Source organism: Rattus norvegicus, chromosome 14 (genome assembly GCF_021556685.1).
Source record: "Rattus norvegicus strain SHRSP/BbbUtx chromosome 14, alternate assembly SHRSP_T2T, whole genome shotgun sequence".
NCBI classification, from domain to species: domain Eukaryota; kingdom Metazoa; phylum Chordata; class Mammalia; order Rodentia; family Muridae; genus Rattus; species Rattus norvegicus.
Window position 1 is genome coordinate 61,810,201 of NC_141547.1, and position 24,800 is coordinate 61,835,000.

Sequence of the window (24,800 nt, forward strand, 5' to 3'; positions counted from 1 at the left end):
TGCTTGTTTCTCTAGGCAACAGGCAACCATGTCAAGTGAGGATCTACTGTATTGTAGGTAGATCTGAAGTACCTGGTGGTGGTACTGCTTAGAAATAAGCCAGCTCTACAAATATCCATTTATGCTGTGTAGTTGGGAGAAAGCAGGAATCTTACTATGTAGCCCATGCTCAACTACATAATACATTTGAGATTAGTCCAGGCTACAAGAGACTCCCAAACAAAATACATCAAGAGGGGAAAAAATGAATACCCACACTTCTAAGCAAACCCCCCTTCCTTTTGCTGAAGCTCTTCCCAAGTACCATTCCATTTGTTTGGACTCTATCAGCCACCAGCACAGTCGCAACTCATGAACAGGCACTGTTCTCTCAGAATAAATCCCAAGAGTAGCCAGAGCATCTGTCTTGATGCCAATTGTCCTCAAAGCTCCGATTATTTCCCCAAACTTCACTATATCTCAGAAACAATACGTACCATGTTAAGAATTTGTGACAGGAGAAACCAGTTCAAGAAGGCACTGTAACAACAACCTGGTCACATCCCCCCCCCCCCACTCTGTGTGTGTGTGTGTGTGTGTGTGTGTGTGTGTGTGTGTGTGTGTGTGTGTGTGTGATGCTTGGAGTCATAATTGGTACAGCACTGCTAGAAAAGATGCCTGGGTGCATAGTGGGTGATAAACGCAGGTCAACATCACTGAGCCAGAAAGACATCATGTTTTACAGGTGGTTAAGAAACCAAAATTTGGCATGTTTCCTACATACTCAGACATGGCAGCACCTTAGTCTGGATTGAGTACTTCTACTTCAGGAATATCGGTGATCCTACCCCTAGCCCAAGAGTCTTGTGTGCTGCAGCACAGTCCAACAGTGTCCCTGGAGTTCTCACAGCTCTCTTGGCTCTGCCCTAGGTGCTAGCCTGGGTTGGGGTGAGTCAGTTGCCTTGTGGACATTTTTATGTAACGGCTGTTTTCTATGCCACTGTTTTTAAGGACCTCTCTTGTGGTATACATGAAATAGTGTCTGTCCATTTGTTGAGATTCCCTCTGTGGTGACCACTCATGTATGTGGAAAGTAACGCAGCTTACCTTCTGCCCTGTTGTAATCAGCAACCATTTAAGAATCAAGAGCCATGAAACAGGACTTAAAGCGATCTGCTATGGCTGCTTTGGAAGAGACTGCAGACTGCTTTAGTACAATTTCTCATAGCTCGCTTTTGGAAGTTAGGGAAACACTAAACCAGAGATGTGAAACTGTATAATTCCGTCCATATACATATATATCTTATTATTAATATATGTCTTAATCATCCCTGTTTTGGGGAGTCCCCTAAAGGCATACACTGCTGTTATGTTTATTCTTTAGTATTCTAGACAGACAGACAAACCCATACTAGAAAAGCAAGCCTTCGCTGAAAAGCAGTCTCCAGTTTGTTGGGGTTGGCTAGGGAGATATACCCTTTTAGCAACAATTCCCAACCATTAACACAGTAAAGAAAATCATTTTATAAAACAGAAAAGGAAACTAATTTAGCATAATTATTACTTCAATGTCATGTGAAACACAAGGTAAAATTCTAGTCCGCAAACTGTAATATAGAATTTAATTTTATCTTTATGAAGTATCTGAAGTCAAAGACGATGATACATGCATTGGGCACATCCCACAGAAGACATTTACAATGGTTGACATTTCCTTTTTATTTATTCCTAGAAACTGCCCGTATTGCAGAGTTTTCATGGATGAAATATGGAATTGAGCAGATTCCTTTTTCTACAAAATTATGGTATAAACTTGCTCGATTTTCTATCTTATTGCTAATAACCCTTACAGACGCACAGTTTGTAAAGTAAACCCCTTAAGGACTGAATGTGTAGAGCATGCTGCAAGGTACAAGAAATAAGCTAAAACTGAGCTTTTACATAAACCTACATCTGGACCGACACAGTACTGAACACTGGCAAACATTTATCATGACACAGGGAGAAATCAATAGAAGGCGATACAGCTCAGTCCTGAAAGGGTTATTATGTTTCTAACCATCCATCCCAAGTAACAGTGCTTGAAAAGTAAATCAAAAGTGACAAGAAGTTCGCACATTTGTTCAGTACTCACCAGAGACACAGCTGCTTTGGAAAACGATGTCTGTTAACTTGGTTAATAATCAATTAACATTTTCTTTCAAACAGGAATCTCTTCCCACAAGAAGATTTTGATTAAATAACTAGTGGATTAATTATTAAAAATTGCATTGGAATTCCTCTGTGGTTGAACACAGACCAGGTTCTCTAGGCAAAAGCAGTACAGGCACCCGGCCATAGCTGGTACCCACCCCAGGACCTGGAGACTAAGGCAGGAACTTTCAAGAATGCCCTGAGGGGCTACATGGGTGAGACCCTTGTCTCCTGAAAACACTAACAAAAAGCCTTAGCAAAGAAGCCTGAGGCCCTAGATTTGTGACCCCAGCACCACACAGAAAAGAAACAAAATTGTTAAGGTTAAGATGGTGGCAGTAAGAATGGCAGGCATTTTACTGTACACAGGGAAGCCGCCGCAGTCTGAGTAGTCAGCAGCTCAAAGTCCCAGTGTTCCGCTCTGCAACTGCACAAAGGACAGCCCACATTTTCAGTTTCTGGCCTGCCTTCCAATCTCTTGACAAATTCAAGGAGCTGAAATACACCGTGGGTCTTGGACTCTGCATTTAGACATGTTTTAAGAAGCTGTGTAGACTCACTAAACAGAATGGAAAAACACACCCACACACCACGACTGAAGAATTCCCGCTCTAAGAAGGTAAGAGGATAAAGGGCCAGCATCTACAACAGCATCAACAGGGAGGGAACATTCCACAGTAACCGGGACAAGACTCCTGTACATCACATACTGAAACTGACTTACAAATCCACAGAAAGGACTTTTAATAAAAGCAGCTGACAAAAGAACTATCAAGAACATGGTAAAACAGACGTATCTGTTCAGGCTACTCTGTGGTAGGAGTCTGACATAAAACCATAGGAAAATGCCTTTATTGTTACATTCTTGAACTTTGTAAAAAAAACAAACAAACAAACAGGAAAACGACTTATAGTCTAATTGTTTCAATTCTTACTAAAATAAACAAAAGAACCGAAATGAGATATAAGCATTTTAAAAAGTCAAAGTTCATTTTAATAAAGCCATGAACTTGAAAACTTACTTTAAGCTACAAAGCTGGGTAAGGAATAGTTTGTTCTTCAAAAGCATCTCATCTGTTCTCAGTTAACGACTTAACTAAACCCTAAATCTAGGCCCTCAGAAAGCACAGCGGCACTGCAAACTGCTCCAGACCGCAGTGCCCTGCTTCCATGGCAGCTGAGGAGAGGTGCTTGGAAAGAAGCAGGGCTGAAGGGAACCAAGAACAGTTACTGCACAGATAGGTAAGGCCACAGTGAGCTCCGCCCTGCACCACTGACACAGCCTGGAGGTGTGAGGTGGGGAGGCAGCGGGCTGCAGCTGATCTCAAGAGAAATGGCTGTCCAGCGCAGCCCCAGCTTGGGGTGAGTAAGAAGGCTGTCACCACCACATTTTACAGGTGGCCTTCCCCTTGACAAACAAGGAGGAGGCAGTTTAAAGGTGTTCGGAGTGGCATTTACAGTGGCACAGTCTATGAGACAGAGAGAGAAAGGCAGCAAAGCTGGAAAGCAATGGTCCTGACGGGAGGCTAAGGGTCTACGTGAAAACTTTCAGACGCCCAGATAGCCAGAAAGACAAACCGCCATTAGAAGTTAGTCTGCGTTTGTAAGGTACTAGTGGCCGCTGTTTAAGGGACAGTAAACGCTTACCACAATCTAGAGGTAGTTCTTACTCAAGGATGGTGGCATCACTAGACTGTGTCCTTTAACATCAATATGTGGTTCTTGTACTAAATGTAGCCCAATGAGTCTGCTGCAATTCCTAAGAAACTGAACAAGGTTTTACCCAAAGTGCAGGGATGGATGGAAACAACAAAACTGGCAATATTAGCACACAGGCTGACACACACGCCTGAAGGTAAGCAAAGCTTAACTTTTTAAAAAGGGGAAAATTGGACAGAATATTTCTATTGGGGAAAAATAAACAAAGGGGCAAAGAGGAAAATGGAAATATAAGTTACATTTGTATTTTTATAAACTTACAACTATCTGTCTCTAAGGTACTGTCTTCTGGCTACTTAGTTCAGTTTATTTAGTTATCATCTAATAAAAGCCATCTTATGGTCTTAAGTTTAAAATTATAATGATGTTCTGGCTAGGCTAAAAAAAAGGAAAAAAAATACAATAAATCATCCTGCAGAGACTTTCCTCATTTTACCCTAAGGGCACCAACTTGGTAGCAAATAATTCTCATGATATTTTTTGCCATTTGCCAACAAGGTAGGAAACACCCTGTTAAATGTAATCACTGGGAACATTCCAAGTAAAGATAAAATGTTTAAAAATGTTTAACTTACACATAATACAAGTTATGTACAGACTTGGGGAGGGGACCTGGACGACTCCTGGAACACAGATGAAGTGATGGACAGGCAGAGGCGCACAGCTGTCAAATGGCGGTGTTCAGTGCCATCAACTCAGGATCACCGAACGGCCACCCCGACTGAGCTGTTAGCATCTCTTAGATTACCACTATAAATACATTTCTTTAAAAAGGGGAAAACACAGAAGTAACTACCAACAGTATCTGAGAACAGACTAAGTTAACATACATTGCATGTATTGCAGGCAAGGCAGAGGCATTTTTAAAGCTTTTGCAGACTTCATATAATCATAAAAAAAATATGCAGGCCTTTACAAAATTTGACTTGCTGAAATCAAAATAATTCCAACTTATGAAAAAGTCATAAGACTTCAGCTTAAAAAAAGTTCCAGCCTTAGACCAAAAGAACCTGGAAGTGTTCAGTACTCAGATTGAACAAGCAAGGTCAGGCTAGAACCTGATTAGACTTTAGAGCCAACCCTCAACGGGTGGGGAGCGCAACCTGTTTGGTAACAAGGTGTTTGACATACTGCAGTATAAAAAAGGCATGGTGAAAATGTACCTTTTACTAAAGCTTATGCAAGTCCCTTGGTCCATAAAAACTAGGTTAGGTTTGTGTCTTCTAGCTTAACCTGTACTCAGCCGCATGTCTATCTCTTGACCATTAAATCAAAACCAAACCAAAAACAACCAAAAGGGGTGTGTGTGAGAGACAGCTGAAAACTGGATTTCCAGCAGCCTGTACATTGTGATGTTGTTCATTTCACTGTGGCTTCTGCATTTCACATCTGCACTTGCAGTTTTGAATAGATCACCTGGTATGGAACGTTTCCCCAAGAAACCACAAAAGATTGTTCACTTTATCCTTGCCTTTTTCTGTCAACTTTTTGCCGCATTCAAGTCAGTTTAAGTCCCAGCAAAAAGACGGTAGTTAGGACACCACGGTTGCTGTGGACGACGTGACACTGGTAGAATTTGTGCTGGCATTTGTGTAATTTCCCTCGCTGTTTGTGTTTGACTCATTGGTGGGCACTTGGCTTGAGTTGGCTCTGAGAATGGCTCCCGCTGCGCTGCAGTGCGGCCTTGGCCCTGGTTCTGGGGTGTAGGTAAAGGTAAGGCTGGTGGAGTAAATGATTCCATCATTACGGACCAAAGTTACTGGAACCTGGACTGGCTGCCGGACCCATCGCCAACCTTCTCGGAATGCAGAGATGTCTGGGACCACACAGAGCATGCTCTCTCCACATCTGAGGAGGAAACACACAGCACTCAGAGGCATTTTCAAAGCAAACGGGTCTGTATGGACAGTCTCGCTCGGGCGCCTACACCCTCCCAACCTCTGGGGATAGAACGGGCTCCATCAGTACCTGTACATTGTTTCGGCCTCTACATCCCCAAACCACACTCGTAAATTTGGAGTAAAGTTTTGTCCTGTGAGTTCAAGCATGGCTACATCCCCGCCGCCATTCAACTGCAAGTCAGAGAAACCACAATAAGACAGCTTCACTCTCTACTGAAGAACACGGCTTGGGCTACACACTTGCTTTCATTTCCATGAAGGCTAACAAGCTCAGATTTATAAAACATCTTGGTTAAATGACATGACTAGAAATCTGGCTGAAGCTATTTCAAGATAACATTCAATGTGATTTAAGCTTTCTTCAATGTAAACAAACTATTTCTATTTTTATTTTCTATAATAGTACATGTAATAAGAACCCGAATCATAACATTAAAAAAAAAATCAGTATCACAGAAAGTAAGTTTATGTATGGTAAACTGTAGCTAAGAACAGCAGTAAAGACTAAAGTCACCTCCCAACTAAAGGAGCTCACCTGGAGACTTTCTACGACAGGCACAGGAGTGACCGGGGCAAGGACAGGGCCCATTCCCTCATAGAACGTGTACTCAGCCTTGTCTGTGCTGATGATTGTCCAGGACGCTCCATCATTTATCATTTCTTTATTTTGTTCTTTTGGACATGGAGTGGCCTTAAGAAAACAGATGCCCATATACTGAGTTTATAAACATAAACTTCAGCACAGGAGAATTCACTAAGTAACGTTCACCTACTTGGGTTAACAAGGAGAGAACTTAGAGCAATCTGGGAACATCCTAACGTACTTAGTTCCTACACGAATGCAAACGGGATGTTAATATGAAGCCCACAGGTGGAAGTTTTCTCTAGAACAGAAACACTTCAGTGATGCTGCACACCTCACACTGTAGCATTACTGTATTTCAGTAACAGTCAGTACCTGTGATGTGAAATGCAAGTGGACTCACTAAGAAAGAGAATCACCAGAGATCCCTAAGTCTGCAGAACTAGTAGGAGCTTTGTTTGTTACTTCTAGGAGGAAACAAAGGCTGAACGGGCAGCCCTAAACCCGACCTGTGATCTAGTCCACCTATTACTGTAGTACAGAGCCATGCCTCTCCAATAGCAGTAAAGGAGTTCAGCATGAACCCACAGCAATCCTATTATAGCATCAATCCATGTCGTAAACGTCCTCTTGAGAGTTTCTGACAGTGTAACTACTGGGGGAGCCCAATTTTAAAGATGAAGACTTGAACCCCCACACACACACCCCATTTTGAAGGACTCACTGAACACCAGTGCTCCACTGTGTTCCAATGCTCTCTGAAGGCCAGATTAAGACTCCTGGAACTTGCTGTAAGCAACTACTCTAATACTCATGCTTGAGGGCAGTGTGCTAAGAACCAATGAACCTAAGTTGACATGTGAACCCAGCTTCCTGTATGTGGATATAATTAGCCGCCAATGAGAAGTATGTCTCTGTACACTGCCAATCCATTAGTTTTTCAGTAGATTTTAGTCAGTAATGACTATTCTGCAGTGTTGCGGGCTAAAAGAAGGGCCATGCACACATTCACCACTGAGCAGCAACCCCTGTCCTATTTGTATAGTTTGGATTTCAGTGGTCATTTTATAACATACCTGAAATTGGATTATTCTTTCTTGAGAAAGGCACAAGTACATTCTTTCTGTGTCCTTAAGGTAAAATGCACATTTGTGGAGTTGTGATACAGGGTCGTCTGCATCCAGTAATGCTGTCTGCTTATCAACTTTCCTAATTATCTGTATTTCAACAATTTAAAAAGTCAGTCATCCACAAACATCTTTTACTTTGTACACTTTTACAGTCCATACTATAGACTACATATTAGTCATTTGTCCTATTCCTATACATTAAGAAACATTTATAACAGTGTTCAAATTAAAAGTTTTTCCTATATTTTATAAACGTGTATTACATGTATAAAAGTATTATAACACCCTTTAAAAGAATACATTAAAAAAATAAGGCAGGCAGTCATTTGTTGTCTAGACTAGTGCTTTTTAAATATTAGCACACACAAGAATTGTCTGGAGTTCTTGACTAAAAATGCCTTACCCACCATGATTTGTCTGAGGCATGGTATTCTGTATTTCTAATAAATGGTTAGTGTTGTGAATCCTGCTAGTGGACAGAAGTATTTCGATTGGCAGGTTCTGACAAGCTTTTCATTAATATATAAATTAAATACCACAGGAAACTATCCACAATAGCCAACTATTGAGTGTGCTAGTCAGAGCAGAAATTATAATGGGATTAAATCATATTTAACATATTTCAAGACCAACATGATCATCGGAAAGGGGGATCAGGGAAGTGGCAAAATCTTTAATATTAACAGCTAAGAGACAAGCCTACAGTAGGCTGCCTGATCACCCTTCAATATTCCACAACTTTTACAACCTAGCAACCTCGCAATTCCCAACTGCAGTTATTTTCATTGCTACTTCATAACCGTGACTTTGCTAGTTATGAACCATAGTACAAATATCTGATACAACTTCTGCTCTTCTGTAAGAGCACTTCTGGATCGAGCTAATGGCTAACAGGAATAAGAAGAACACTACATTTTCATATTAAACAGCATAAAATCCGAGCTACATTTTTCTACCTTTCCTTGATTGTTTTTAATCTCCTCTTCATTAAATGAGCAGAGTCAAGTCTTACCAGTCTTGGGAGTGCCATGCCAGTAACTGAGCACACCAGCTTGACAGTCTGTCCATAATGGATGTAGCCATCTCTAACTGTGAATTCCTCTCCTTCCGATTCATCATCATCCACTATGGTGGGTGGGGAAAAATGATCAGATGGTTATCCTTTGAAATTTAATATATGCTTAAGAAAATATTAATTTAATATATTGATATGTTTTACTACCCCAAGAAGGAGAACGTATTATCTTTACACTAAAAATACCAAATGTACATTTTATACTCACAGAGATGAATGTAAAATGCTCCCCACTGCTGTGAACTAGCATGGAAATTCCCTCCTTCTACGTGCAGGTATCTGGTGCTAACGGTCTGGGACCGAAGTCGATTAAACAGCGCCACCTTTGTCCCTGAGGCAATGCACACTGCAAAGACAGGGGTTTCTATTTAACTGGGTGGGGAAGGAGTTCACAAAAGAAGGGACTTTAGCTTGGCAAATTATATTTTTTCACAAAAATGCAAATAACAGATTCTGGTGGCAAATATTTTAGCCTTCCAAGATAGGGGATAGTTAAAAAACAAAAAACAAAAAACAAAAAACAAAAAAAAAAACCAACCCCCCCAAAAAAAACCACCCCAAAGCAAACAAAAAACAAATCAAAGGTCTATCTTTTTACAATATTATCAAGATAATGACATAAAAAGGGGGTTTAAATGGTTTTGTTTAAGCTAGTTTTCTTTTTAATTATTTTAATTATAAGTTAGTTTAGGCTTTCCAATAGGCATAAGTTAAATGGAAAATATCACAAATAACTTTTGTACCCATCACCCGGCCTTCCCAGATGTCAACATCTCACTCAGAGAGTGACACCGAACATTTAATGTAGTGATGATTAGTAGATGGAAAATTACCTGAAAACACAGCAAATGCTTAATAATAGATACTTCATTAAAGTTAACATTCAACCATTTAAGTTATGTACGCAAAATTCCTGCGATGTTACTGAATGGCAAGGCCAACTATGAGACTCTATACACTGTGGCCCGACTGAGCAAGAGCGCCCCACGTGCTGTCACCCAGTCCTGTGAGATATGCTCAGAAAGTTCTCTGGAAGGATACTTACCAAAGCAGCCAGCCAGTGCCATTGCATTATGATTTTTAGGGAAGTCTTCTATCTCCCAAATGCCATAGAGTATTGTATTATATGAAAAATAATACTTGTTTTATAATTTATAAAATAAGTAAAATTTTAAAATAAAGATGTATTTTAGATGTGAAAAAAATCTACATAAAATATCCTAAAAATGCAACAAGTTCTTTGCATTACAAACTATTAATACAAACAAAATCAAAGAACTTAATTTAAAAAAAAAAAATAAGAGAGGTATGACGTGAGGTGTGACGTCAGAAGGCACGCATTAGCGTCGCTACTACAGAAGCCAGGTGAGAGGACAGGATGCCTGAGGCTCTGATGCCCCTGCTGCAGACTCAGAAAGGGGAAGCGGTGAACTAGTGAACCCACTGTGGGTGGGGAGACGGCTGCATCATGCTGCCTTCTTCAAAGTTTACTCAATAAAAACTGAAGAGAAGAAAGTCAGACAAGCAAGCTCACGTGTGTTGAACTGCAGACACCGCAGACAGAACACAACTGTAACTTGCCAATGAAGCAGCAGTGTCTGCTGTGCAGACCTTCGCTCCTCCCTCGGCTTGTTCCCCAGAGCACACCAGAATGCGTTTATAAGTGGGCACTTCTGTCGCTCTCAAAGGACTGTGCTTTTGGACTCTTGGACATTTAGCATCACTGGAGTAAAGCATTATCTTCCTACCTAGTCACCCTGATAAAAAAGAGCAAAAACCCCTCCATTTCCCTAAATGCCCCTGGAAACAGTAAGTAAGAAACCATGCTAAAGTAATCCTCAGGAAGTTACTGAGATTCTCAGAACACTATAACTGAGATCAATCACTTCATTAGGCCAAACAATATCCATTCATACTTTAATTTAAAACATAGTAAGTAAGGCCAAAAACTAGTAGTTAACAAGGAACTGGTTACTGACAAAACAACCTTTAAATTTTCAAATGTTTGTCTCAGCCATGTAATGTGAGATTTGGGATCAAATAAGCGTGAGCATACGTACAGTCAGCATTTTTCAATGATTGCTTCTTTTTGGAAGGTTTGGAGATGACCTTTATCCGCTTGCTAAGGAACACACCGATGTCATCACTGTTGCCATAGAACATCTTTACAGACAACATGAAATGTTTCCTCTTGTCTGAATCAGATATGTACAATGTTTTGGCTGTGCAGTAGTTCTGTAGAAGAAAAGCAAAGTGTAACAGCGGGAAACCCTTGCTGGTTACTTATGCACCTTCAGCTCAGAATGATGTGGCTACATTTGCTCAGACATGCTTTAGACTTCTCCAGCGGTCCTGGCCTGAGTTCAATCCGCTGCACTCACACGGTGGCTCGGAACCATGCACAGTGTGATCTGAGGCCATCAGCTGCATGCAGGCGCACACACAGACAGAGAATTCAACACAGTCTTTCTAGGGCCCACATTTACTCCTTTGTTTTAGTCTAGGTTTCAGAAATCACCACTCAATGCTGCAGCCAAGTACTGCATCCTTGTAGTAAAGCTCATGACTACCTGCAATAGACCTATCGTAAGAGTAAAGCACGTAAAAAGCTCCCTACTGGGTACAGTTTCAAAGTGGCTCATAATAACGCTTCTGTTCGTATGTCTGAATGCTGTGGTAACCACTTACAACTAAGGAAAATCGTGCTAGACTGAATGGGAGCATAAAGCATTCTGGATTTTTTTTTTTTTAATTATATATAAGTACACTGGTGTTCAGACACGCCAGAAGAGGGCATCAGATTCCATTACAGATGGTTGTGAGCTACCATGTGGTTGCTGGGATTTGAACTCAGGACCTCTAGAAGAGCATCCAGTGCTCTTAACCACTGAGCCATCTTTCCAGCCCGCAGTCTGGATTCTTTAAGGATATACTAAAGAACTATTTTAAGGGTACAAAAGGAAACATGCATTTGCCGAAATGTTTAAAATGCTACAACTTTACCTGTGGGTAACAGCTCTAAAGCTCTCATCCTATTTCCTTAATCACCACAAACTAAGGGGCCTGGGCCAAAATACTGACTTCTTTTACCAAACAGGATAAATGATGTCTAAATTTTATTTCAACTACTTCTGCTATGGGTTTTTTTAAAATGCAGAACAAGTACCACTCATTAGAAAGTAGCTAGTGAATTCTAGGTCTTTGTTCTTAAAATTTTATCAATATATACTGTTAGTAATAGATAAAAGTTCTACAATAGTTTGTCTCTATATCAAAGTTACATAAAGAAAATTTAAATGTGATCTCGAACATTCTAAATTTTGAAAGGCAAAATAAGACAATAGCAATAAAAGCTAACTGCAATAAACTGTCCTTCGCAGTGGTGGTCCACTTACACACTTAGATATGGCATACATTCATACATAGATAGGCTCATATTTTCCAAGCACTAACTAAAGGTCAAAGCTGAAAGTGTTCTGCTTTGGAACATAAGATAAAGTTAATGTACTAGAGCAGACAGTCACAGGACAAAACTAAGATTTGTATCTAAACAAGGGAACTTGAGCTTGGAAATGGAAAGGCCTAAGATCAGATCAGTTCATTTTGAGCCCTAGCATTATTAGGTATAACCTACATCAGGAAAGAAAGTATGTCTAGCAGATATAAAGCAGATGGACAAGGGCTGGTGAGGTAGCTCAGTGAAGGGACAGATCACAGCCTGGGTCCTTGGTGGTGAAGGGAGTCCTTCCTTTACCTCCTCACAGCACATGTGCACTTGTGCCCTATCAACACCCAGGACTCCTATAATAAGGTCTAACACTGGACAGAAGGAAGGGTTTCATGCAGAGACAGCCCCCAAGGAGCTTAGTACCAGGATCCAGGGAGGGACAGTCAATGACCCTATTGATTAGATGGCTTTAGGATCACGTCACTTGAAGGTGAATGACTGAGAGCTAGAACTGGTTAAAATCTAGTTCAGCCAACAGTTAGACATAATGGTAGCGAGATCCCTGGCTTTTTTTTTTATTAACTGCCCATCTACTCATTAAAGATCTGAATGGCTAAGCATGCAATCTGCTGTATTTAACTCCAGAAGTTATTTTAACAGGAAAATAGATCAACTCATGCTTTTTAAAGCTCAAGGGTCATAATTTAAGATGGTTTACTGTTCTCTTTTACAACAAGCACTAACTATTGTCACTATTGTCATAAATATTGCACCAAGCCTTATCTAAAGTCCATGGTCAACATATGGTATTGACTAAAAAACTATAAATGTTGACCTAAAGACAAATATCCAGACTTGAAGGTTAGGTTTAAGGTCTTCTTAAACATGACTAAATGTGACTAAGAATTCTAACTCCTAGTTCACTACCCTCAACACTCTTATCCTAGTGTCAAATATAAAACAAAAATACCAAAATAGCCAACAAAGAGCTAATAAATAAGGGATAGCTTTTGGATGATGCTTTGGATGCTGGGTAGTCACTGAGATCAGAATCATTTTTAAAACTTTAATATTACGAGAAAATATTGAATTAGTGAGTATATTAAATGAATAAGCCGTCCTCCTGAACAAAAGCAGTATACTGACTATTATTGCTTTCTAAATTCACAAAACTGTCAGGAAGCCAGTAAACAGAGCCTTCTCTGTGTAACTTTTTCGGACTGGTGTCGGTTAGCCAAGACTACTATGCCCAGACCCATGCTCTATCTATCATGTGTCAGCAGTTACTTCCCAGCAAGGATGAAGGTAAGGTGGCAGAAAACTGAAGCTGTGAGATCCATTCTCATTACTATCTGAGTATTACAATGCTGCGAAGCAGAAAATGAGGGATTAGTTTCCCAATAGAAATCTAATTTACAACTAAGACAACCAGGAAGCTGCCTCCTGCTGCTGCCTTTATTTACTTATTTTATGTATATGAGTACACTGTTGATCTCTTCAGACACATCAGAAGAGGGCATATCAGATCCCATTACAGATGGTTGTGAGCCACCATGTGGTTGCTGGGAATTGAACTCAGGATCTCTGGAAGAGCAGCCAGTGCTCTTAAGCAGTGAGCCATCTCTCCAGCTCTGGTGCTGCCTATGCACTCTATGAGTCACTAGGCCACAGCCATCCTGAAGGTGTCTTTGTGATTCTGATATACACATTAAGTGTAATAAACACTGGTGTGAAAAAAAACTAAAATAAATACCGCAAGAATGAACGCGGAATGTATGTTTTGAATTTACCTTCCCTTCCAAGTTCAGCTGCTGCATTTCTTGGTCACTATTTCCTATTCCAATAAATGCACAGGGTTGAGACTCTTGTTCAGAACAACCATCTCGTTCCATTTGTTCTTTTTTTTTCTTCCAACCACTGCCCATAAGATACACACAAGGAGGAGGGCAAAAAAATCTGGGGGAAAAAATGGCAGAAAAATTAAATTCAAGATCATACTTCATTTTTTAACAAATATGAATTCAAAATCATATTTCAATATACTAAATTGGTTCCTTACAAAACATTTTGGTCATTTATAAAGCAAATCATGTCAAAAGGACTGAAATAAACTTTTTTTAATCTGTTCTAATAAAAACTGAGGACTTAGACCACTAGTTAGATTAGTTCTGCTTTAAGCAGAACTTTGAATTCTCACAGCTCAAGGCTCTACTCTACTGAAATTTGGCAAACAAGGCACAAAACATAATAGATCACTACAGAATCTGTGATTACTAAGTTCTAGCCAAGACAACAGCATCATTAACTTTAATGCTATTCTTGTCATATTACATTATTTGGCAATTCACCTGGAAAATAGCATTAAAGTAACACCACAAGTAAGACAACTAAGGAAAAGACAAAAGACTGCTTGATGTGAGTTCCATAAAGAGCCCGTGTTTCATGTACCTTAGCCCCTGAACACCTGCTTTCAGGACTGAGAAACTTCTTGGACCAAAAGAACAACACACCGTATTTCTTCAGCTCATGACTACCAACAGACTTGTTCATCTGTGTCCCAAAAAGCATCCTCAAGTTCTCTCCACATACAATGACTTTGTTATAACCTAACAATGGAACTATGGATTTATCTCTTATGTAGGGCAGAATGTACTTGTCCAATGATAATGTAATATACTTCTGCCTAATGACACCCACTGATATGTACATACCTTAAATGTTGTGTCCTGTCCCTTTCTAGAGAGGCCTGAAGACTCAAATGACTAGTTTTTTTTTTTTTTTTTTTTTTTTTTTCCGGAGCTGGGGACCGAACCCAGGGCCTTGCGCTTGCTAGGCAAGCGCTCTACCACTGAGCTAAATCCCCAACCGCTCACTGTGCTAAATCCCCAACCCCTCAAATGACTAGTGACCAGGCAAACAGTATAAATGGTGAACAGGTGTATAGTTAACATGTAGAAGTATCTTCACTCAAAGAACTACCGTCCTTCTTCCCCTCTTTCTTAAAACAAAAGGCCCTCTTGGTAATTCCTACTTTTTGTATAGTTATAAATACATAAGTGTTTCTTGATTCTGCTAATCCTACTATAAGCAAAAGAGCCTAACTGTAACAATAGTCAATAAGTTCCAATTATAAGAAAGTAACAGGGGAAGATGGCCACGCATGTGGATATGTACTAACTTACACTGCAGAATCATGAGCACATGGGCCTACTACTGGCCAGTGACATCTTCTAGTCAACTGATACTGGGAGTCAAATTTTACCTGAACCCCAGACTAAGAAAAGTAAATTGTGTTGTTGAGCATGGTGGTGCATGCCTTGAATTCCAGCACTTGGAGGCAGAGGCAGGCAGAGCTCTGTGAATTTGGGGCCAGTCTGGTCTACACAGTGAGCTCCAGGATAGTCAGAACTATAGAGATAGAGCTAGAAAAACAGATAAACAAACACACAAGCAAATAAACAAACGAACAGAACATTTGCCTGTGCCTCACAGTCTCGGGTCTGTGAGGATATACGCAGTGTGCGTCTTCAGCAAACCAAGAAGAACATGAACTCAACTGCCTCCAAAGGTACCAGCACCTTCTTTACTCAACCCTGATCAGGTGAGCTTTTACATAACTGACACATATAATGTACAAGAAGTAAGCTGAAATGATTCAGTGTTTATTAGTTCTTCAAATACCTATTATACCCCCAGGTGCCAGGAATATAATGAAACCAGCAACATCAAACAAAATTGCTCTCATGGAACTTAACTAACAAGAGGCGGGGATGGGGGTGGGTATAAAGTTAATATAAAAATAGAGACTCTGTTAGCTAGTAGTAAGAATCCTGGCTTTACAAAAAAAGTCAGGATAGGGTGGCTAAAATATGGACTGTCTGGGGCTGGGGATTTAGCTCAGTGGTAGAGCGCTTACCTAGGAAGCGCAAGGCCCTGGGTTCGGTCCCCAGCTCCAAAAAAAAGAACCAAAAAAATAAATAAATATATATATATGGACTGTCTGAGGCAGCCAGGGAAAACATCCTTACGGAGGTAACTTGTGGCATTTAAAATAAAGGAAGACAAAGCACAGAAGCAGTGGCTGGTTAGAAGGGGATCAACCATGGCAAGGAAGTCTGAGGCAAAAAAGGTTGAGCAGCCCAAGTGTGTCCTGGAAAGAGTTCGTTCGGAGCGAGTAGGAAGCCTCTGCGGTATTTCTGTAATATCTAATTAAGCAACAGAGAACAAGAGGAGCGTTCATGCTTGCATGCTCACACTCGAAGCTAAGAATATCAAGGTCATGGTCCAGGTACTGGGTCCAGGTCCAGGTCATTCCACGTGTAGAGATGCTTATACTGGCTGGGCATGTTTTGTAATTGGTTCAGTTTACTTCTGTACCAGGGATCTTTCAGGCTTACAGTGGCTACCAAATACACAGCATGGCACATCTCAAGCACCTAGGCCAATACCTTCTCAGGAACTTCATTCCCATCTTAGTGTTTTATTGGGCACTGAATATTAAAACTCATTGGTGAACTAGTATTATCAAACCTGAATGATTTGATATTACTGATTAATATATTATCACAAAATGTACTTTTATTTCGCATCTGAAGGCTATATGTACACAGAAATGATAAAGGAACAAATATTAAAATATTCATGGAAGTACAGTTAAAAAAACAAAGGAAATTAACAGCATTATTAGTCAAAATAATTGTTTATATATAGCTATCTAAAACTCTGATCAAATCCAGGCATTAGTAGTACATGCCTTTACTCACAGGCAAGGAAGGCAGATTTCTGTGAGTCTGAGGCCAGCCTAGTCTACTCAGTGAGTTCCAGAAGAGCATAGCCAAGGCTATAGGGATATATCCTGACCCAAAAAACAAAAACAAAAACAAAAACAAAAAACAAAAACCCAAAACAACCCACAAACAAAAAACACCACACAGATCACAATTCTACCTCGAAAGTTTTTCAAGAATACAATAAAAACAAAGACTTTCCAATAATCTATGGAATAAAAGCCCATAATACTTAAACAAACAACAATTAAAATGCATTGCTGTGTTTGAAACAATGTTGCCTTTTGTCTTTCTCCTTTTTCTCAGTATCTTTTAACTGACAAGCAATGCTATTCTCGCCCACTTGGTGGCAGTATGTACATATTTAAAATTTTACTCATTGCAAAATTTAGTCAACGGTTTAACAATCCTTTCCCCTCAAATCCTGTGAACATACATGGAAAAAATCTGATAGATTCAATATATTAATGTTCAGTATTCTAAATTGACAATTAAGTTTTTGACCAGACAAAATCCAAATTTGTCACTACTGAAGGAACATCTGGGAGCTCCTAGTACATCTTTTACCCCAGTTAACACTTTAGAAATCAGAATCTAAGTATCTAAGTAGTTAGTAATTGTTCCAAGAGCACCTCTCATATAACTGTTTGCTCAACAGGAGACAATGCTGAACATTAACATCATATTAAATATATATATTACACACACACACACACACACACACACACACACACACACACACACACACACACGGCTATCAATCCCAAAAATTGAAGCTTTCTAAAATGAAATTTCCTAGCCAGATATTTTTAGCATTATTTACTGGAATTCTTTTTTATGACAGATATGGCCAAATGTCTGTGGCCATATCCCAAGGTTACTTCATGCCTCATACCTCAGCAACTCTTTAAAACAGCCTGAATTTATTCAGGAAAACTGGCTAGTCACACCACCCCCACCCCACGTATGTCCTTGGAAACATTTTAATATACATGATTCAAAAGACAGAGGAGAGTAGTTAGTTACTGTAACATCTTTGTTTTTCAAGTATTTAATAGGTTGTGGACGGACTGAGCCATACCTAGTAATAGAAGAAAACAAACCAGGCTACTACAACAATAAAGACAGCCATTCAAATGTTTATGGTTCTTGATAAGCCACTGCTGCCCGGAGGTCTTGTATTTCTTACAATGATTATGAACCTTTATTGCTTCAGAAGATCTCTGCCATCATAAAATTAAATGCCGCATGACTTTGTTTAGGTCCTTTTGCACTAGCAACTAACATAATTTAAAAAGGGAGTAAGTGAAGAATAAGTGAAAAAGGGAATAAGTGATAAATGGTTTGTCAAAACTCCAGAGAATGAACAGCCAGCACTGCCTGTGTTTGAATCCAAGTGACCAATGTGTTTGGCCCGTGCTTCAGTGAGGTCTAGCCAGGTTGGTCTCACCCACTCAAGAAGGAGGAGATGAGATTGAGCGAGACTCACACAGACCTCACAATTGAGGCACAATGACTGCCTTAATTCCTCCAACCTGACACCTTGCTGTGGCTAACCCACAAAGGTGGGAAAATAAGGCAGCACCAACACTACACCCAGGTGACAGCACATACCTGTGGGGTTTTTCACTTCATAGAAATAGCTTAATGTGAATTTCTACTTTTGAAATTACAAAAATAAAAGAAATTTTAAAACCCTGCAATTATTTGAAGGAGTTCCAATTCTGGTACCAAGGATCACAATCAACTGAAGCCAAGGCATGTTTAGAGTTATCTTCCTTTCCCTTAAATGTTAAAACCCTAATACTGGTACAGCACTTCTCTCGGTCAAGACCTGAATTGCTAAGCAATCTATTTCATCTCAAAAAGCATAATTGGTCTTAAACATAGCATTCTTCAGTGGTGAGAAGCATTCCTGTTTTGCTTAGAAAAAAACAACTGACTAGTGTGAACTCAAGTTCCCAGAAAAAAGATTACACCCATGTCACCAAGGCTGACTGACTGATTATAATGTCACAACTGTGGAGAGTTGGAATGTTGCAAACCAAAATTCTCTGGGGCTGTCTTTAGTCTAAATCACCATGCACCTGTGCCTGGCCCTAAGAGCCTGTGACTGTCATATAAAATCTTCCACACTTATTATCAGACTACTAGCTTTCACCAGTTCAACAGTCAAGAACTTCATCAGACAGCAGTATAACCCTTTGCTGTAACCCACTTAACCAAGAGAGGTTTCTTGATTTACAATGTTTTGTTCTCTAACTTTACAAACCATATTCACATTACAACACAGCATGAAGTGACCTAAATCTGTGTTCCTGAGCCACTTGGCTCTAGAATTAAGAACCATTTTATGTTAACACACTACAAATACACACTAAATTTTATTATTTATAAACCTAAACCTAGAAGTTCATCTAGGGCCAATGTAATGAACAAAAAGAGTTGGCTATTCATATCAACTTCTATGTTTAAGTAGAAATGAGTAGTCAAGTTTCACATGTCAAGTAAAACAAAAAAGGGCTGGGGTTGGAGCTCATTAAAGAATCTTTGAATATGAGAAAGTCCTAGGATGCCACCCAAGCCCAGAATAGAAAGTTTCACAGAGCTGACTAACAATAGTAGGCTGTGAAGATGCTAAACATTATTTCCATTCACTTCACTATTTATTCATCCTCTTTGAGGACGAATCATCAATTCAATAACTTTTCTTTTCAGCTCAGAGATCAAGGAAGAGACTTCCTGATTACCTTCTATCATGTAGAGTGATTTAATTAATTATACATTCATTTATATTTCCCTACTTTTGCTCATATTTCCTTAGTCACAAATTCTAAGATTCCTTTCATTCTTTTAACTTAATTTTCAAACTCACACTTTCATTCCTTCTGGCCAATTCCTAAAACTTGGATCACCCCCCCCCCCCCAAACCCCAATCTGGATATCTTTGTCCAATAATACTTAACCAAAACATGCTGTTTGAAAGACAATGCTTACAGTACCTGGAATCAAGTGAGAACAGCAGAGATGAGGTTCTGAGTCAACAATGACCTGATCCAGTAGGTCAGGTTCTGCTCACTGCCATGCCTCCCCTGGGTAACGTCAACTGAGTTGAGTGTGTGGGATGTGACCAGGTGGTAGACCATGAGCATTGTGTGCAGAAACTCTGGGTTTGAGCTCTAACACTAATTTTGAAACAAAACCCTGACCAACAAGAAGTCCATATTCAAGCCAAACATAATGAGACATGAGTTTCATGGAAAAAGACTACACTGAAAGAAAATTCATTCACTAGTTATCTTTACAGATAATCTCTGTAGTGCCCAATTAGGTTTGAGTATGTGAAGATTTGTCTTTCTTTTCCTTGCAATGCAACCCAGGAATTCTTGGGCACAAGGAATCCTCTTGACTTGTCCTCCAAAGCAGGTGGGACTACAGGTGCACAATGCCACCACGTCCAATGTATGTATGGGGCAGATGAACTTTCTTAACTACCAGGTATAGGTTCAAGCAGTTGGGAGCTCAGAATTTTTTGGCCTTACTTATGTGCAACTATGTGCCTACCTATTGTGCACTGGGAATTGAACCCAGAGCCCTGTTTACGTGGGCATATACTCTTATCGTTGAGTTACATTCCCCAGACTTCTTTAAAAAGATACCATTTTATTTGTGTGTGTAGGTGTGAATGTGCCAGATGTGTATGAGTGGCCATGGGAGCAGAAAAGGATACCAGTTTCCCGGGAGCTGGAGTTAGAGCCAGTGCAGATATGGGCACTGGAAATTGGACCTAAGAGGTCTCTTGGAAGAGCAGCAAGTACTCTTAATCACTGAGCCACTCTCCAGCCTCATTCCCAGACTTTTTTGAATCAGAGTCAAAACTGATCACACTGGCCTTACTTCTCTATAACCCAGAGAAGCTTTGAACTTGCCATCTTCCTGCCTCAGCCTCTTCAATAGCTAGGATTACATAACTGTGTCACAATTGCCTCATCCTTTTAAAAATAGCATGGGGGTGGGGTGGGAGGGTGCAGTTGTTTATCAAATTATACTTTACTCCCAAAAAAGAAAGATGCTTTGTAAATGCGAACGTGTCACTGAAAAGCTTGGAACACAGTTCCAAAACAGTCTTAGTTTTATAAAATTTGGGATGTGGCCAGATGGTGTTCACTAAGTTTTCTGATTTGAACATTCACTGTTTCTCCCCTTTAAGAGAGAAGTCCCCTCTTACCTACTTTTTCTTTTCTACTATGCAAATAAACCCAGGAATAGAAACAAGTCTCAGATAAATCATATGCAAATTATAAAATAAGCATTATTTGCCTCAAATACCCAATAATCTTACCGTTTTTCATTTCCATATGACTTCTGTGCAACTTTTGCATGAAGAATGAGTACTGTTTGATCCCCTCGTTCTTTTAAATAATTTCGCATAGCTTCCCTGTAATCAAATATAAATATTACTATTGTTGGGATGGTGTTTTTGTCAAAATCTTCTTTCACTAGAGTTGATGAGAGGAATTCTTATGAGCATTTTTTTTAAACAAACAAACTTAAACACCGAAAGACAAACTTAAAAACCAAAGACAATTGCATGAGCTACCTTAAGTTCCTGTGCAAAGGACAACATATACACACTTTCACTCTATACCTTCTGGTTGTTAAAATACAATTAACACTTACACTGGTAGTGAATTAACTGACTTTATAGCCTATCTTGGTCTTCTACCCTCTCACTTAAGTCACAACAAAACATCAATCCCCCAAACTTCTACTGCCTGATCCCAAACTAACAGTCTCCCAAAGAACTTTGTTAAATGTCTTAAAAAGACGCCAATTGAAAAATTTGAAAATTACATTAACCTTTCAAAACACTCAACATTACATCAAATGAAAACTGCCACATGCTTATTAAGGAAATGTTTTATAAAAAATCCAATGTATATTTATTTGCCCAAGTTAAATGCCACACAGGAGGAGAAAGCCTCTACAGGTTTAAGCAGAATCTCAATTCTTGAGATGTTTTACATGCCACAAAATTATAGTCAGGATAATCAAGGAATTTTTTAATAAATTTAAATTATACTCAACTTACATTATGAATAAAGGCAAATCGTACAAATGGATATCCAAATGACAGCAATACGGTGTTAAAGCTGTCAACAAGTCACTAAACAGAGGGAATTATAGATGTATCACTTGTGCACTAAACTCACTGAGCCTCACCCAACTTCTGAATCTAAATACTAGAGCTAACACAGCCACCTAGTTCAGGGTGGTTAAAGGGGTCTAATGGCAAAACCTAAATGACATTTATTTTTACTGAGAAAAATGTTTTAGCTGCAAGGCATGGTAAGTGATACACAGTGTGGGCAGAGAGACAAAACCTCTCCCACTGAAGAACAAATAGAACAGCACACTACTAGCATAGGTGTGCACAGCCAGCACTGAAACATGGTGTCTATCTAGGTCAGGGAGTAGGAGACAAAGGACCTTGCACTGGGTAAGTTCTCCCATGATCTAGGTATAGAATGACCGGCCATGACAAGGGCACTGAGGTATAGGAGGTGACTGACAGGTTAGAGAACAGAGGCTATGGATATGGCTTGGTGGCTAAAACCTTTACAAGAGGGCCAGATTCCCAGAACTCATCTAAATGTCAGGTGAGCATGGTGACCCACCTGTAATTCCAGCCTTAAAGGCAGAGCCAGAGCCCTGGAGCAAAATCAGCTATATTGTCAAGTTCTGTGTTTGATTAAAAGACCCTGGCTCAAAAGAATGAAGTGGAAGAGAATTGAGGAAGATTCCATAATATACAAGAAAAAAAACAAACCAAACCAAGATAAAAAAACCATCCATCCATTCAACCCCTTTACCACTCCCCTCAACCCCCGACATTCCCCTGCACTGGGGGTCCAACCTTGGCAGGACCAAGGGCTTTCCCTTCCACTGGTGCCCCAACAAGTCTATTCTCTGCTACATATGCAGTTGGAGCCCTGGATCAGTCCATGTATATTCTTTGGATAGTGGTTTAGTCCCTGAAAGCTCTGGTTGGTTGGCATTGTTGTTCTTATGGGGTTACAAGCTCCTTCAACTCTTTCAATTCTTCCTTTAATTCTCCCAAAGGGGGTCCTGTTCTCAGTTCAGTGGTTTGCTTTTAGCATTGACCTCTGTATTGGACATGCTCTGGATGTCTCTCTCAGGAGAGATCTATATCCAGTCCCTTTCAGCACGCAATTTTTTGCTTCATCAATCTTATCTAGTTTTGGTGGCTGTGTGTGTGTGTGTGTGTGTGTGTGTGTGTGTGTGTGTGTGTGTGTGTGTGTATGTATGTATATGTATATGTATATGTATATGTATATGTATATGTATATGTATATGTCTATGTATGGGCCACATGTGGGGCAGGCTCTGAATGGTCGTTCCTTCAGTTGCTGCTCTAAACTTTGCTTCCATATCCCCTCCTGTGGATATTTTGACCCCCTTTTAAGGAGTGGGAACATCCACATTTTGGTCATCCTTCTTCTTGAGCTTCCTGTGCTCAAGATCTTGGGTAACTCAAGCTTTTGGGCTAAAATCTACTTATCAATGAGTGCATACCAAGTGTGTTTTTCTGTGATTGGGTTACTTCACTCAGGATATTTTCTAGTTCATTCCATTTGCCTATGAATTTCATGAAGTCATTGTTTTTGATAGCTGAGTAATATTCCATTGTGTAGATGTACCACATTTTTTGAATCTACTCCTCTGTTGATGGGCATCTGGGTTCTTTCCAGCTTCTGGCTATTATAAATAAGGCTGCTATGAACATAGTGGAGCACGTGTCTTTGTTATATGTTGGGGCATCTTTTGGGTATATGCCCAAGAGAGGTATAGCTGGATCCTCAGGCAGTTCAATGTCCAATTTCCTGAGGAACCTCCAGACTGATTTCCAGAATGGTTGTACCAGTCTGCAATCCCACCAACAGTGGAGGAGTGTTCCTCTTTCTCCACATCCTCGCCAGCATCTGCTGTCACCTGAGTTTTTGATCTTAGCCATTCTGACTGGTGTGAGGCGGAATCTCAGGGTTGTTTTGATTTGCATTTCCCTGATGACTAAGGATGTTGAACATGTGCTTTCAAGCACATTTTCTATATTAAATTCTACGAACAGTATGATCTCTGTCATGTCACTTAGTAATTATTTGTTTATATGTTTACCAGATTATGTGTTTGGTTTTCTTATCTTCACACACACAATAGAGGCTTCAAGAAGTAAAAATGCTCTGTAGAAAACCTGTACCTGCCTCAAGTTCTTTTACTTGATCCACAGACTGGACTGAGCCCCAGGCATACAGGGCTGCCTTTTCTGGCTGCAGTGGGAGAGGGTACAGCTAACCTTGCAGAGAATTGATGTGCCACCAGGAAGGGGAGGGAGGAACAGGACTAGGGCAGGTGGGGGTGGTGGTGGTGGAAGAAACAACATTTGAAATGTTAAAAAAAGACTGAAACTGAGAAACAAGGCTGCGCTGGTTACTTCTTCTAAGCAAGCCCTGCGGTGATGTCACTTCTTGAAATGATACAGAAGGGTAGGAATCAAAGCTGGGTGGCTAAGCTATCTCAAGGACAAAGTTTACTACTGGTAGTACAATGGCTAAGCCACATCTCTTCTATGAAACAGGGTCTGAATCTTAACTCTGAATCTGAGGTTTGTCTCCTCTGTGAAACTACTGGGAAAGAGAAAAAGACAACAACTGAGTTCACCCCCCACCCCCAACACACACACACAAGAAGAGCCATTCCAAGCTCTTAACTATATATTCATGATGCAAGAGAGAATGGGGATGGAGACTTCCATGAAAGCTTTGAAGGCTGGTAAAAGACTGCCTTATGCTTCTGACTTAAGCCTCAAAGTACTATGAACAAGAATTTTTTGGGAAGAAGTTGTATGCACAGCTGACTGACCAAAGATGTGGGGAGGTTGGAATTTTGATATTTCAGAGTAATTA

The 24,800-nt window shown here is 40.0% G+C and overlaps 1 protein-coding gene across 11 annotated transcripts in view; it reads right to left on the reverse strand.

Annotated features, from left to right (window-relative positions):
* Positions 1-1,575: 1,575 nt before the first annotated feature.
* The window catches only part of Rbpj (recombination signal binding protein for immunoglobulin kappa J region), a 184,696-nt gene continuing 161,471 nt past the window's right edge, over positions 1,576-24,800 (reverse strand). For 8 of the 11 annotated variants that reach the window (XM_087584282.1, XM_087584284.1, XM_087584280.1 and 5 more), the window contains 9 exons: positions 21,158-21,253; positions 13,819-13,984; positions 10,641-10,815; positions 8,789-8,926; positions 8,518-8,630; positions 7,452-7,592; positions 6,328-6,483; positions 5,860-5,963; positions 1,585-5,739 (listed from right to left, as the gene is read on the reverse strand). In XM_087584282.1, the coding sequence (XP_087440408.1) occupies positions 5,424-5,739; positions 5,860-5,963; positions 6,328-6,483; positions 7,452-7,592; positions 8,518-8,630; positions 8,789-8,926; positions 10,641-10,815; positions 13,819-13,984; positions 21,158-21,253 (1,405 nt within the window). In that variant the 3' untranslated portion in view covers positions 1,585-5,423. 11 annotated transcript variants of the gene reach the window in all.